Here is a 13,432-nt window from a genome sequence, read left to right on the forward strand (position 1 = left end):
AATCAAGCATCGCACAAAGGACTTGCAAATAAATGTGAGGCTTCTGGGACACCCAGACTGGGGGAGGAAGAGTTCACTGAGGGGTGAGGAGGCCTTAACTGGATAGAGAGGAAGCGACAGAGGGACAACGTGGGCTGAGGCCCCGTGGGTGACGGGCCAGGGCAGAAAAAGGGGTTTAGTCGTCCTCCTGGGATACGGGTGGAACAGGGAGGATCGAGGGCCCAGAAGGGGACCTGCTGATGGACTGGACCCCACTCTGGCAGCGGTGTGGAGCGAAGGGGGCAACTTCAGGCCACATTTAGGGAGGTGGAGTGGATGGCATGTAGACCCACCAAGATTGCCAGTCTCCACGTGTCATCTGTGCCAGGCCTCAGTGTCCTGGTGGGAGGTGGACATGAGAGGACCCATTGGGAGGGTCGTGCTAGGGTCTGGCTGGGTGCCCAGGAGGCCCTCCTAGAGCTGTAGCCTTCTCCTGTGAGTACCTGTACTCTCCAGAGAGCTCCCAGCCTTCTGCTGCTGCAAGCTGCTAGGAGGCAGTGGGCCAGGAACCTGCTTCTGTTCCAGACGTTAGAGAAGCTGTTGAAGAAGTTCTGTTTAAGTGAAACCCTTTCCCTGGGCTTTGTAACTTCCACTGAGGGCCTAGAACCCGCTCGCCAACCACCTACGGGGAGGTGCCAACCCACCTTCCCGTAGACCCCTTTCCTATCAGAAGCCCCAATGGGCATGCGCCAGCCCCCAATAGGTAACACAAGCCAACCTCACCCGCCATGGGACCATCTGGGGCCACTCCATGCAGGGCCCTGCCTTCATTGGAGCTCCATATGCTGGACTCCCTCCTGCTCTTCTGAGCTTGGTTCTGACCCCACCCTGTCCCTACCCAGTGCTCCCTTCTTCTAACCTGCTTCTCTTCGCTCAGCTGCTTGTCAGAATTGTGCATAAAGTATAAGTCACTCGGTCCCAAGGGGCCTGGACAGTGCGTGGAGGCTGCGTACTAGGGGGTGTAGCTAACAGGTCAGCCAACCAGAGCAGCCAGCTTCCCTGGTGCTGTGACTCAGTTTCCCTGTATGTCAAACACTAGCCAGATCTCCTATATGGGAGGGGCTTAAGAGCATCCAGTCCTGCTTGCCAGGACCCAGGGGAAGGAGTGCTTCACCAGAGGTCATGCTGCCCGCTGCCAAGAGGTCAGGCTTCGGACCCAGCTCTGTCTGCCGGGCCCCTGGAATGGCTGGGTCCCCATCACCCTGAGCTCCCACAGCACAGCTCCCTCAGGGAAAGCAGGGCTGTCCTCACTGCCTTTCTGTCCCCGCCATGGCCTGAGCTACCCGCTACCCAGCAGTGGGAAAGTCTGAATCTGTTGCTATTTTCTCTCTGTTATCGGGGCCTTATCTGGCCTCTGTGCTGCCCAGAGGCCAGGGTCTCTCTCCTGGCAGCACCATGCCCCCGCCCACCCACCAGCTGCCCAGGGCCAGCGAGACAGGAGTCCAGGCCTTCTGCCAGGTTCATGGGGGTGGAGGGGACAGGTCTTTTACTTCAGCTTGCACTGCCCTCCCCAGGCCCTAGCCCCTCAGCCACCCCATGCCTGTCTACCCTCACCCCTGCCCCCAGAAGGTCAGGTGGCACCGCCGTGGAGAGTTGAAACAATAACAACAGTTGTAATAATAACCACAAGTCTGTGCTCAGCACCCACTGACACCACCTCACTGAACCCTGACCCCGCCCATGACACGAGGCTGCTTTGTCCCTGGCTTTCCAGAAACCAGGCTCAAGGAGACATAGCCTGCACAAGCTCACTAGTCTCAGCATCCTGCTGTTCCTTCTGCCGAGAATGCTTTTCCCTGGCTCCTGTTGCAGGCAACCTCCCTGTCTCTTTCCAGATTGCCACTTGCTTGTTGCCTCCTCCAGGAAGCCATCCCTGACTAGCACCTCCACCTATCTTTTGTGGCAATGGCCACACTTACATTTTTCACGTTTCTTTCTTGGGGGCAGGGTCTCCAATGCCTTTGGGTGTCTGGTGCTCGGTGGACTCAGGAAAGGTTTGATGAGTAAATGAAGAACTGAGCTAGTGAATTGTTGAGTGAGTGAATGAAAGAAAAATGATTGAAAATGAGGCCATGAGAACGCAGGTCCACCCACACTCCAGGGTCTGCCTGGTACCCCTCTTTCACCTCTGCAACTCCCCGGGCAGGCTGGGATATAGGTGGGAGAGGAGCAGAGCGCGTGGTCCTCCAGTGTCCACCCTGACCCTAGGCCAGCCGGCCTACATTCAAAATCCAGCCCTGACACAGGAGGGGGTGCCTGAGCAGCTAGCTACCTGCTCTTCTTTCCTCCCCTCTAAGTTGGGACTATAGAGGACCTTCCCAGAGAGGCATAAACAATCCGTGCAACGGGCAGGCACAAGGGAAAGACGCGTACCCGTGGTCAAGCCACAACCCATGTGGGGGCTCACTGAGACTTTGCCCTGGTTCTTTCACGTTTCCAATGACCTGGAGGGGGGCAGTGAGAGTTTCCCAATTCGACACAGGTACAGTCCGCAGGGACGAGGGGGTCTTCGCCCAGGGCTTCAGACCCCCCATCTAATGCTCTGAGCCACCCCCATCTGCACCCACCTGGCAGATCCACCTGGGGGTTGAAGTCTGGGGGGATTTTGTCCCCTCCTCAGCCACCAGCTTTCTTCAAGGCAGTCATTCAAAAGGACCCCCCAGCTGCCTGGCCATCCGAGCCGGGAGGGGGTCGTTAATCGTTGCAGCGGGGGAATTGGAAGGAGTTGGGATCATCCCGCTGCACAGAGCCTGTCTTCATAATTCAGTTTTAAAGCATGAAAAAAGGGGGTTGATGAAATTCTGCTATCAGTGTGAGCCAATATGCAAACTATCTCAGCCCCAATCAAACAGCTATTATGTTTTCATTTCCATGTCGGCGTCCAGCTTAATGAGCAGGAGCCGGAGCGGCGCGTGGGAGTCTGCTCATCGTGATAACCAGGGGGGCTCCGGGCAGCGGGGGCCATGTTGCCCTGGCCGATGGTGACCATTCTGTCACCCATGGGCTCCCCCAGATAGGTGCCCAGGCTCTCCCGCCTGCTGGGTGATGGGACCAGCATTGCCCCTGCTCTAGTTTCAGCCACAGGGGCTGCATCTGGCACAGAGAAGGGCTGTGGCCTGAGCCAGTGTCCAGAAGGGTGACGTGTTGGGGGCGACTCCTGCCCTGTCCATCTCCCTCCGCTCCCCCCCAAAGCCTCCTTGCCCACGCCCATGAGCAGGTCAGTTCACCCTGCTGGGCCTCAGTGAATTCATCTGCAAGGTGGTCCTGACGTGGGCTTCGCTCTGGGAGGTGTTGGAAGGCACACTTGCCCATCGCTACCGGCTCCCCCTCCACCCCACTCCCACCACCGTCCTGCTGTCCTCTCCCACCCCTCCTCCGTGAACCCTGTCCGGCTGCCTGGGAGTGTGCCCCACCCTCCCCACACACGTTCCCCACCATCCCTCGCCCCTTGGCTACAGGGGGGTGAAGGGGATAAAGAGGACATTGTAAAATGCGGAGCACAGGGCTCATATATGGGCGGTACTTGATACTAACACATCCTCCCCCCACCCCACCATTTCCCAGGCCCTACTGGGCAGTGTGTGGTAGTAACCAATGGTGATAACAGTTGACGTTTGGGGTACACTTACTGTGTGCCAGCCCTGAGCTAAGCTGGAATAGAGGTGACACTACATTTCATCCTGCCAGGTAGGAGCTGTGTGGTTTCTGAGCACAAACAGGTAGAGTGACTTGCCTTGAGGTCACACAGCAAGGATACCTCCTGCCTGATCATGGGTTGGCCTGGCTCAGCTGTTGGGGTCTCTGGGCAGAGAGGGTCCCACAGGGGCAGGCGGGGCTCTTTCCTAGCACAGGGCACCAAGGAAGCACGACGTCTCGTCCACGCCCCAAGCCAGCAGAGAAACCTTCCTACCTGAGTCCCTGGTGGAGCAGGGGCCCAGGTGGCCCGAGGGGTGTCACAGGGGCTGAAGCAGGGGTGACGTGGCACAAGTGTGGGGTAATGAGGTGGGCGTGGGGTGGAATTCGCCATGCTACCTCCTGGCTGTGGGCTTGTAGCGATTTGCTGGTTGGCAATTGTCTCCTGCATTATCAGAGCTGTTTTAATTGTGCTGGAACTGAATTAGCGGCATTAGAATAAATTGCCGAGGCCGACAGCCTCTTTCTTCACGCTCATCGTCTCGCCTTTGTGTGGAACACAGGCCTTTGTTCTCCATAAATGGACCTGCCAGGGGCTCAGGCCTCCCTGGGTGGCTGAGGCCCACCTGGGCGAGGCACCCAGTCGGGGCTGCTGTCCTGGGGGCCTGGCAGATATGGGGAAGGGAGTCAGCTGTGTGCCCAGCAGTGGCCCAGCCCCAGTACTCTGGTTTCTGCTGAAAACAGGTGGCTTCATACCTATTCTCCGAGCAGGCCCCTGAGGCCCTAAAGTTTCGTAGCCATTCAGCAGGAGGGGCCACAGCTCTGGGGCACCCCCTCCAACTCTGAATGAGACACAGAAGACATCAGGCCTTCTAGAGAAGGGCCAGCGAATGGGCTGACACCAGGACTGTGTGCTGGCCCCATGCCTGGCAGAGCCTGCTCAGGGCTACCCCACAGGAGAAGGAGTAGAGGCCAGCCTCCACTGCAGCCTCTGCTTGCCTGGCCCGGAGTGTGCCAAGGGAGGTCATGGCGGGTCAGGCCTCCCACCTGTCACAGCGGCACGAGTTGGACCGGTCTGGGGTGTGCCCTGCCTGCCATGGAGCCTGCCCGTGTGGGTGCATGGAGGAGCACAGAGGCTTAGCCCGAGGCTGGTTCTGTGTGGTCTGAGTAATTACAGCTCTCAAGTGTCCTGGGGAGGCTGGGACTAGTCAGGTGCTGAATCCAGAGGTCTGCGGCTGGGAAATGACCCTGCCACCTCTGCCAGGACCCTCTGTGGCTCCCCAGTGCCCCCAGGATTAGGATCTATGCTTCCCGCAGCCTCTCAGTCAGCCTTGACCCCCCCTCCTTCTTCTTCTACCACATCACAGCCTGTCCTGCTTCCGGGCCTTTGCACAAGCTGCCCCCTCTGCCCTCTTCTCAGCTGTCAGCCTCGTCACCGTCATACCAATGTCATCCCCTCTGAGATCTGCTGATAGCCTCTCTGCCTGTTTCTCTCTCTCTCTCTCTCTCTCTCTCTCTCTCTCTCTCTCTCTCTCTCACCTCCCTCCCTCTCAGCACATTTATAGTTTTCTGTTGTTTCGGTTTGGGGCCCGTCTGTTGTTTGACTGTCTCCCCTGCCAGCCTAGAGGTCCCCCTCAGAGTCCAGAGGTCCTGTCCTTAGATGTTGGCAGAAGGCAGGAAAGGTATCTGCCCCACCAGGAACAACTTAGTTTTTACTACTGTAGCCAGCTGTCATCCACCTATGGTTAGAGAGGTAAGCTGAGCAAAGAGAAATCAGCTTTCCACCTCCTTACTCCATGTAAATTGCTAGATTTTGAAAGTCAGCCTGGGAACTTGGCCACAACATTGCTCATTCTGTCATAGCCTTGTGGGTCTCCCTGTCTGTCCTGCTGCCATGAGCCAACTTCTGTGGCCCGTGTTGGACGCTGGCTGCTTGCACTGTTGTCACTTGATGGGCAGGCATCTAAGGTGTCAGCAAGCCCCATCTCCCTCTATCAGCCACCCAACCAACTCCTTTCACCCCTGGAAAACCCGGGCAAAGGAGGAGAGTGAGGGCACCGGGAAGGAGCACACCAACAATTTGGTGAGAAGCTCCTGAAACTGGACAAATTTTGGTCCCTCTGCGTGTTTTTCCAGGGAGAAGGCACTGGATTTCATCAGATTCCCAGAGGGGTCATAACATACAAAATGTCAGGAACCACCAGCCACAAAGGTGTGAATCCCAAGCAAGTCTCCCTCTGCTGCTACTTGCTCCAGGGATGGGGGGCTCAGCCCTTAAGAAGTGGCCATTCCATTCCTCCCAGATCAGGCCTTCCTTCTGGTGCCTTCTGTTACTGTCACCAGCCAGAGCAAGCCCCATTCTACTCCATCAGGTACCTCTGACGTCTGAATTTGCAGATGTTGCCATGGCTTCTAGACTTTTCTTCTTGCTCATTGTCTTCAACAGCAAGAGGGCCTGGCTGTTTCAGACTCAGTGGCCTGGGCCCAGAAGTGCACTCCCCACTCCTGAGTAGACACAGCTGGGGTCCATGAGTCACGATGTTCCCCACGCCACACTGGGAAGATGAGTGTCATCTCCCTGATGACCAGTGGGTGGAGAGGCCAGGGCAGGTGGCTGCAGAGGAGGAACTTAGGGAAGTACAGTAAGTACTCACTTAATGTCCTCTATAGGCTCCCTGACTGTAAGTGAAATGATGTGATGAAACCAGTTTTACCCTCGGCTAACAGAAATAAGCCATAGTTTGATTTTTATCGTATCTCATCAACATTATAAGGAAGCAATGTCCATCCAGGACAGCTATAATTGGGGCAGGAGGCAGCCTCACCCTGGTACCTGTCTCAGGGCCCGGGCTGAGACAGACAGTGATAGAGGGGGCCTAGGGGATTTGGGGAGCAGGTGGGGTTCATACATCATGTCTTGAGGGCCCCTGGTCACCACTGTTCTCTCTGCCCAGCACCCTGGCACCGTCCGTCTGACCTCGGGGCAGAGGTTGCCACCCTGGCCTGCACTCGGGCTTGGCAGGTCCAGCTTCAACACCCTTACAGGGGGCCTGGGGTCACGTCATCTGGACTCTCAGCTGCCTCTCACCTGTATGGGCTCCGTGGGGCACCCCCATAAGAGCCTCTCAGGGGAGATGGGGATTGGAATTAGGGGGCCCCAGACCTGTGGCACTCCAGCCCCCAGAGGTTGACTGCAGACACGTGTGCATTCACCTGTGCCCCATCAACCAAGTATTCCTTTAGCTTCTCTCAGCGCTTCCTGTGTGCTGGGCGCTAGCCCCCACCCTTGCGAAGCTCCCAGACCTCAGAACCGGAGTGTGAGGCGCTTCCCAGAGGAGGGGTCTGGGGCAGAAGGAATAGCTGTGCAAGGCCCAGGAGGTGTTTCCCCACGGGGGCTGTGGGTGCACACTGGGGCTCTGCGAACCCCCAAAGTACGCACCTGTGGGACAGGGGAGGCCATGGCATTTGTGTAACCCCCAGGGGCTCGACCCAGAAGAGTCCCCATAGCTCCCGTGGCTTGCAGCAGAGCGGAGGGGAGAGGCTGGGACCATTGTCCTGCAAAAGCAGTTTGTGGGGGAGCAGAGGCTATAGGGCAGGTGAGGTGGGGCGCGAGGGCCAGTGACCCCCAGGCATTGGAATTGTTGCAGGGGTGGGGTTACTATAGGGTGGGGTTCACACATCAAGTCTTGAGGGACCCTGAGGGAGCCCCCACGCTGCTGGCTGCCTCTTCATGGCGTCTGACCCCATAGGGTGGCCAGGGTGCACCATGAGGGGCAGTGCCTCATGAGTCCCCTCTGACTGTGTCTGCAGGTTCCCTCGGAGACATGGAGGCCAGAGAAGAAGCCGAGGCCGCAGACACTGGCCTCCCAGAACAGGAAGCTGCAGCGCCGGAGCCAGAGGCCATGGGAGAGTCTGAGCCCCTGAGCCCTTCCAGTCCAGGTGAGTCAGGCAGTGGGCCTGACAGGCTGGGGTTTGGCACCCTGAGTTCCACACCTTCCTACGTCATCACGGTGACTTCATGGGAGCCAGTCCCTCTTATTTTCCACATCTGTGAAGTGGCTTTGAGCTCGGTGTATCTGAGGGCTAACTGTGCCCAGTGAAGTCAGGAGAGGCCACGGTGGCTCCCATCCCAGGACCTGACCCCAGGGGCTGGAGGGGGTGTGGGGTAGCTGCGAAGAGGAGGCACACACACCTTCAGTGGGAGGGTCTTAGAAGTCCAGCCCCTTGTGGTATAGATAAGGCCCCAGTGGGCTCCCCAGCCCAGGGTTAGACAGCAAGTCATATGGGCCACTGAGCGACCTCAGGAAAGCCTTGCCCCTTTGCAGCTTCAGTTTACCCTCTACGAAATGGGGCAGCGAGGCCTTGCCTGGCTGTGACGCCTGCCTCAGCACGCATGGTGCTTGGTACATAGCAGGTTCTCCTATTAAAGCATGTCACCCATTTTACAGACAAGAGAATGAAGCCCAGGGAGGTTAATGACTTGCCCAGGGTCACACAGCCTGTAAGCACCTGAGCAGGGATCTGACCCCCACGTAGCAAGACTTGGATTCATGTTGCTTTGCCCCCCATCCCGGTCCCTGCTCCCCACTCCACCCCACCCCACCCAAGGCACCTGGAATCTCTCCTTGGGCCCTCTTGGTAGCAGTTTCCCCAAGGGAGGGAGGAACAAATTTCTCAAGCTGACGACAGGACTGGGAAGGAGAGACAGCCTCCTACCTGGAGATGGATTAATTTGACAGCAGGAGGACTGCTCTGGCCAGGTCCCCTGTGGGGCCCCAAGCTAGTGAAGCCTCTCAGGCTGTACCCCCAGACACCTCACTGAGGTGAAGGCACTGGGGCAGGTCAGCACCCTTAACCCTGTTTTCTAGAAGAGGAAACTGAGGTTGGGGGTGGGGAGCTAGTGGTAGAAGTACGAGGAGGGTGGGCTCTGCCTGGTCTGCTTGCTGGGAGCCCTGGCTCCCCTCTCCGCCACCTCCCCAGATCCTCTGCCATGGCCATAGGTCATCATCTTACTCCGGTTCCCGTTCCGTGTTCCATGCCGTGAAGCCCTTTGCACACAGAGGCTGAGTTACTACCCCAGGCCATAGTCTGATAGGGGAGACATAGCCACAAACTGGACCATGTGAGAGGGTGATAAGTGGGTGGGCATGAAGGAGTGAAGGAGCGACGGGCGGGATGACATTGAACAGGGACCCAAAGGAGGCGTAGAGCCACCCATGCTGTGGGCGCACAGGGAAAGGTGTATTAGGTGATGGCACCTGCAGCTCAAAGGCCAGGAGATGGGATGGAGAGTGGACAGCAGGAGAGCTCTGAAGGGCAGGATGGGGGCTTAGAAGCCTAGGAGGGGAAGCGGGTGGGCAGAGATCCCAGCAGACCTTGATCCCTGGCAGAAAGGGTCCTTCTCACTGTGGACCCTCTACCCCCAGCGTTTTCCAGTCTCAAAACATCAGGGTTCCCCCTGGGATGGCCACAGGCTCAGGAGCCCAACAAGCCTCCTCCTCGGAGACCTGCTAGCCCCTGTGTCCCTTTGGGGTCACCAGGACCATGCAGTGAGAAGAGGCTGGGCTAGCAGGACTTGAACCCAGGGCCGAGGCTCACCGGGTCCTCTGCGCCAGGTGAAGGGATCCCGGGCTAGGCTTCTGGTACTGGGTCTGATTTGTTCTATTATCTGTGCCATCATCGTCATCATTGTCCCACGTTGCTTAGTGGCACAGCCAGCCTTGCCCACCACCGGTCCCTAGGCCGTGCTCCTGTCCTTCCTGAGCCTCAGTTTCCACATCTGGACCTGGGCACAAGCCCCAGTGGGTGGCCGAGGGCCTGAGGGAGTGTGTGAGAGGCCCCTTGTTACCAGCACCATTACTGTTAGGTGCTGCGCACTAATTGGGGGGCCTCGCAAGGCTGAGACCTGCCAAAGGGCAAATGGCTCATTACTGGTGGACTTTGACCTGGTGGCTTTCCTGGGGAGCCGGGCCCCTTATCTGATCTGGGAGCCGGGGCTGCACAGGGGCGGGGGTGGGGAAGGAGCTGGAAAAAACAGCCGGGGTTGCACCTGGCACAGGCCATGGTGATAACGCGGCGATGGGCGCGATAAGGCGGTAGGAGCAATATCTGCCTCTCGGGCGGGCCTAGCGCGGTTCCCTCGCAATGGCTGGAGCTCAAATGCCAGCCACGTTGATTTATAGCCAAAAATAATAGGACTTTTATACTGTGTGATTGATTTATTTGATGTTAATCACAGCCCTTATCTTGGGTATTAATAATCTGCCGGGCGTGTGACGTCACCAAGGGGGGGCTTTTATGGAAGCTCATCGATTGGGGGCCTAGGTGGTTATCAGGCCGACAGGGAAGGCAAATATGCCCTTTGGGCTGGAATTGGGTGCAGGGCCTACCAGAGGGGGCCCCCGCTGCCTGAGGAGGAGACCGGGGAGGTGGAGCCCTAGTGTGGCCTGGGTGTGCCTGGTAGGCCATCCCGCGCTCTAATTATTAACAGCAGCTGGAATAGCAATTATTATTGCTACAATTAATGAGGGGGATGAGGGGTATTAAAGGCCAAGGGGAAAATAGGCATATCTGATCCTCCTCAATTAGACAAGCCTAGGGGTGGGTGACCTTAGGCTCACGCTCACCCACCTGGGCCTCCCGTCCTTCCTGGCCCCAGGGTAAGGCGGGCGGGTGACTCAGTGCCCAGAGCATTGGGAGGGCCTGATTGTGTTTTCCTCTCTGCAGAAGTTAATTCCCTGCTCCCACCACAACCACCATCCCCCACATCCCCCGGAGGCCCCGAGGAGACCAAGGGGCAGGAGCCAGAGACGAGTCTGGAGGAGGCCGTCAGCAGCTGGAGTGGGCCAGGTAACCATGCCTGCGGTTGAGTCCAACAGCATTGCCTCTCTAGGATGCCCCTGGGCCCCCCTGCCCCCGGCTTCTGGGAGTCCTGAGAGCTGGCCACCCTGATGGCTTGGGTGGGATTGGCCTGGCCTACTGGCTGGAGAGGTTGGTGGCAACCCACTGGACCTGTGCCTGTTCCAAAGTCCAGCCTGCCTGTGGGGCCGGCAGTATTGCTGGAGGCAGGCAGTGCACCATGCTGATGCTCAGAACTCAATCCCAGACCCTGGGTGGTAGACCAGACGTGTTCTAAGAATTCCTAGGAGGTAGAGTCTGACCTGGCTGGGAAAGAAGAGTAGATGGTGAAGACAGGGAAAGGCATCCCAGGAGGCAGAAACAGCCAGGACAAAGAGGGAGGCGGGTCCGTGTGGAGGGCCTTCCCAGCCAGGCTGGGGTTCACACCTATGCAGGCGTTCAGGACTGCGCAGGGTAGGAGAGGACCCACCTCCACCCTGACCCTCCCTGAGGTGGCTGCAGCCACCTGGGAGGCAGGAGGCACACTGCCTGGTCCTGGGCCACAGGGAGTGTCCTTGAGGGCGGTTTTGTGCTGCTTGCTCATCATGCCCCTCCAATTTGCAGCTGGAATTCTGACCTTGGAGGTCCCACCAGTTGTGTTCTCTCTGTGTCCTCCCAATTCCCCCCATCTGTGAAGAGAAGGAAGGCTGGGCATGTCATTTGTCTGTATGGTTCCTCAGCTCAGGGCATGGGCTGGCGTGTGGGAGGGTTTGGCATGACTGAGTCTCCAGGCACAAGTAAACTTGCCATCGAGGGCCATTGCACGGGAGTTGGGGTGGAAGGAGGGAGGGCATGGTTCTTGGAGTTCCTGGAAAGATGGAATAGAGACTGTGTCGTCATGCCAGGCACCTGTGTGGATGCAGTAAGCATTTATTGAACCCCTGTGGTGTAATAGATATACGGCTGTGAGCAAACACAGTCGTCAGGGAGCTTGCATATGGTGTAATCATACAAGTGAGGTTCATGACCAGTGTGCAAAAGGCACATGGTGAGGGCCTCACCTCGCTGGGGGAGTCAGGGAAGGCTTTGCCAGGGCAGAGGGGCACAGCGTGACCAAGAGGCTTGTCCAAGGTCACCAGCTGGGAAGTGGTAGAGCCGGGTGTGGACCCGCCACCTGGCTCCAGAGTTAGCTGTGGGTTTGTGGGCACCACTTTAAATTGTCACCCCAGGAAGTGCCTATCCATCCTGTGGTGTCAGTATCATCATCCCCATTTCACAGACCGAGAAACAGAGGCCTCTAGAGATCAAAACCTGACCCTGGGCAAGGGTTGGGGTGCACCCGGGAGCTTCCTGAGCTATTTGCATCCTTGGGGGCCAGAGGGCTGCCTATCAGCTCCCACAGATATGAATTTCTGTGCAGTGGGCAGTGATGAGCCGATAAGTGGCCGCTGGCCAACCGCCGTGGTGGCTGCCCCCTATCAGACCCCAAGCAGGCCACACTTATCGCCTGGCCAGGGAAGCCAGAGAGGCCTAGTGGACTCTTATCTCGCAGGAGCGGCCCGTGCCAGCAATGTGGCGGCAGGGCTTTCCTAGGGCCTGTCTGGGTTGGTGTCCCTGAGGGTACTGCCTGGCAGTGACCACCTGGGAGGTGGGGACGCAGCCGGTGCTCTGCGCTCTTCACCTGCAAGTCCCCGGCACGCTTCACAAGTCCAAGGCCCTCTCTCCTATTCTCTGTCCCTCTGAGCCCCTCTGCCTGTCGTGTGTGAGCGTCCCTCCTTCCCTGTCTATCTCTCCCTGTTTCTTGAATCCCAGCCTGCAGCTCACCCCCCCGTCCCCAAGTGTGGGGAAAACTGCAGCCCCCACCCTCACCAGCAACTTGGGAGGCCAGCCTGGGGGGCCACCCATCTTTCCATCTGGGATGGGGGACCACGGTGTGCCCCACACTGGCTTTGGATAAGTGACTGGGCCCGAGCCTCGGTTTCCCCATATGGCCTGTGTGAGGATGAGAGCTGATTGCCGCACAGAGCCCATACTGCAGCCCACGTTGGCTGCCTCCTTCTCGCCTTTCTGGCCGCCCTCTGGCCCACTCAGGCAACACCAGCCCAGGAGAGAGGCCAGGCCTTGGTGCCCCTCTCTGCACCTGCATGGTGGGTGCAGCGTGGCTGCCCTGCCTCCAGTGGTCAGGGCCCTGAGAACAGATGACCACAAGAACCCCCAGGAGCACCCATGTGGCACTGGGCAGGAGGGGGGCCTCCCGCCCCTCTCCTCCAAGGAGGCCCTCCACACACACTGCAAACTTAGGTGAACGCCTAGGTGTACAAGGGCTTGGTGCGCACGAGAGTGCAGGTCCTGGGGCCTGAGAGTGACCGTCACCACTGCTTCCCATCCCATCATCTCCTGGCCCCGTTACTGCCCCCCCCAACTTCCTCCTGCCACTGCCTGATACCTGGTGAGCTCCAAACACACACTGGGGAGGTGTTCATGGTATGTGTTTTCATTTTCAAAAGTTACAAGCTGTGTCAGCTGCTGGTGGCTTGGTTCTCAGGGGTCGCTGCTTCAAGTGGGACCCCCAAGCTGTGCTGAGAGCAGGAGCGCAGACGCTGAGTCTCCCTGCTAGGCCTGGGTCCCAACTTTGCTGAGTGACTGCAGGCAGGTCGCTTAGCCTCTCTGAGCCTCAGTTTCCTCAGGAGTATAACAGAGCTAAAGAGAGCTCTGGCCTCTGGAGGGAGCTGTGAGGAGAGAGCCGTGCCTGGTACAGGGCGAGCGCTTCAGCTCAGCTTCACCCTTAGGGCTCTCATCCCTCCGGGCAGAGTGGGTTCCTCTGTGACTAGGGGTGTCGGCAGTTTCCACTGTCTGAGCTATTTGCATCCTTGGGGGCCAGAGGGCTCTACTCTCAGGGCCGGCCACGCTGAGCAGCTATGGA

At 58.3% G+C, this 13,432-nt stretch overlaps 1 protein-coding gene across 3 annotated transcripts in view; it reads left to right on the forward strand.

Annotated features, from left to right (window-relative positions):
* ZFPM1 (zinc finger protein, FOG family member 1) overlaps window positions 1–13,432 on the forward strand; it is a 73,823-nt gene that overhangs the window by 21,505 nt on the left and 38,886 nt on the right. For all 3 annotated transcript variants that reach the window (XM_081032123.1, XM_081032124.1, XM_081032125.1), the window contains exons 2-3: window positions 7,483–7,611; window positions 10,399–10,521. In XM_081032123.1, coding sequence (XP_080888249.1) covers window positions 7,483–7,611; window positions 10,399–10,521 — 252 coding nt within the window. The remainder of the gene's footprint in view (window positions 1–7,482; window positions 7,612–10,398; window positions 10,522–13,432) is intronic.

The sequence above is a fragment of the Rhinolophus hipposideros genome, assembly GCF_964194185.1.
Source record: "Rhinolophus hipposideros genome assembly, chromosome: 21".
Classification (NCBI taxonomy): domain Eukaryota; kingdom Metazoa; phylum Chordata; class Mammalia; order Chiroptera; family Rhinolophidae; genus Rhinolophus; species Rhinolophus hipposideros.